At 55.0% G+C, this 1,626-nt stretch overlaps 1 protein-coding gene across 1 annotated transcript; it reads left to right on the forward strand.

Annotated features, from left to right (window-relative positions):
• The first annotated feature begins 243 nt into the window (after positions 1–243).
• Positions 244–552, forward strand: G0S2 (G0/G1 switch 2). Its single transcript, XM_010153278.1, has one exon. It carries the CDS (start codon positions 244–246, stop codon positions 550–552), a length of 309 nt encoding a protein of 102 aa, XP_010151580.1.
• Positions 553–1,626: the final 1,074 nt, after the last annotated feature.

The following is a 1,626-nucleotide window of genomic DNA, read 5'->3' on the forward strand; positions in this document are numbered from 1 at the left end:
GGGGCGGTGCCGTGCAGAATGCGGGACCGTGGCGCGGGGCGCCCCGGCTGGATTCCTCCCCCCCGAGGACATGGGGCCATGGGGTGGCTGGGCTTTCCTACGGGAAAAATCCCAACCCCGCACTTGAAGCTGGGCTGGGGGGTGCCTGGAGGGCTCTGGCCGCGGAGAAAAAAGCAGCTGGATCTGACTCCTGTCCTCTCTTTTCCCTTGTAGAGCTGACACTTGGGGATCTGCTGCAGCAGGATGGAAACCATGCACGAGCTGATCCCCTTCGCCAGAGAAATGCTCAGCCAGAAGCCCAACAGGAAGATGGTGAAGCTGTACATGCTGGGCAGCGTGCTGGCCTTCTTCGGGGTGCTCATCGGGCTGGTGGAGACGGTGTGCAGCCCTTTCACCTCTGAAGGGAGGCCAGAGGAGGAGGAGGAGGAGAAGAAACCTGCCCTGACGCGAGAGCAAACGCTTCCTCAGAAGCAGGAGGATTTGATCCTGGAACAGAGCAAGAAGCCGGCGGCGACGCAGAGGGCCCTGGTGACCAGGCAACACGCGTCCTGAGAGCCCGCGCGCGAGGGGCCTGCGGAGCAGCCGAGCACGAGATGCTGTCCCGGAGTACCTGGAAAAGGGTTCCAGCAGGAAGAGAGAAGGATCGGCTGGAGGAGGAGACCGCAAGTGCGAGACTTGAAAGAAGTGAACGGTTATATTTGCTGCTGTGCAGCAGTGGCGGAAAAAATACCTTTTCTTGGTATAAAAATGTGCAAGATGCACAGCATGGTTTCTTATTTTTATTACAGATGCATTTTACAACATTTTGCAAAATAAAGAAGTATTTTATATGGTACCAGTGCTCTCCAGCTGCGTTCATTTCCCCTTCTCCTACGGATTTGCAAATAGGCTTCACTTGCGCCTCTGGCTGCTCTTGGGGGGTCGTTGGGGGACTTGGGGAACAACTGAGGGTGGTGGCTGTGCCCTCCAATAAAGCCCCCCTCAGTGGGGCTGCTGTGGGAGCGAGGGGGTGGTGTTTCTGTGCTGCTCCCTTCCAAAATGGGCCAACTGGGGTGGGGGGAGGAGGTGGCATTTGACTTGCACGGGTGCCAGACACATGGCCTGAGTTGGAGGTGGGGTTGTACCTCCCTGGGGTTACCCGGGTTTAATGGCACAGATTTGTGTCCCAGCCACAGGCACCCAGAACGGTTTAAAAAACCCCTGTCCATCCCCCAGCAATACTCTAGCAGGCTACGGCTGCTGCAGAGCTAAAAAACTTCTAAAATGTCATCTGTCTTTCCTGGGATCCTTCACAAACCCACCACAGACTCCTAATGGTGCAGAATAGTGTTAGCTTCCAGTTTTACAGGGGTGTCACAGATAGAAAAACTGAAGCATGGAGAGCACAGTCAGCCTGGGTGGTGTGGAAATGGGGATCTAAGCTTCAGGGCTGTACCAAGGGCACTGCCAGACTCCTTCGAGGACTTTCACCCATTTAAAAATCTTTCCTGGGCTTAGTAAGAATCTGTTGCATTCAGGATTGTGTCATGTTAGTCAAATAAACCCTCCAGCCAGTCACAGCTGAAAGATCCTGACCACGTTGCAGAAGGGAGAGAAGGGAAATAGTCCCTTGTCAGTCATGACTGG

Source organism: Eurypyga helias, unplaced genomic scaffold, assembly GCF_000690775.1.
Source record: "Eurypyga helias isolate BGI_N326 unplaced genomic scaffold, ASM69077v1 scaffold33956, whole genome shotgun sequence".
NCBI lineage: Eukaryota > Metazoa > Chordata > Aves > Eurypygiformes > Eurypygidae > Eurypyga > Eurypyga helias.

Bases quoted from the DNA above. Each gene is read 5' to 3' on its own strand.
- G0S2 (XM_010153278.1), top strand. From the start codon at position 244: ATGGAAACCATGCACGAGCTGATCCCCTTCGCCAGAGAAATGCTCAGC.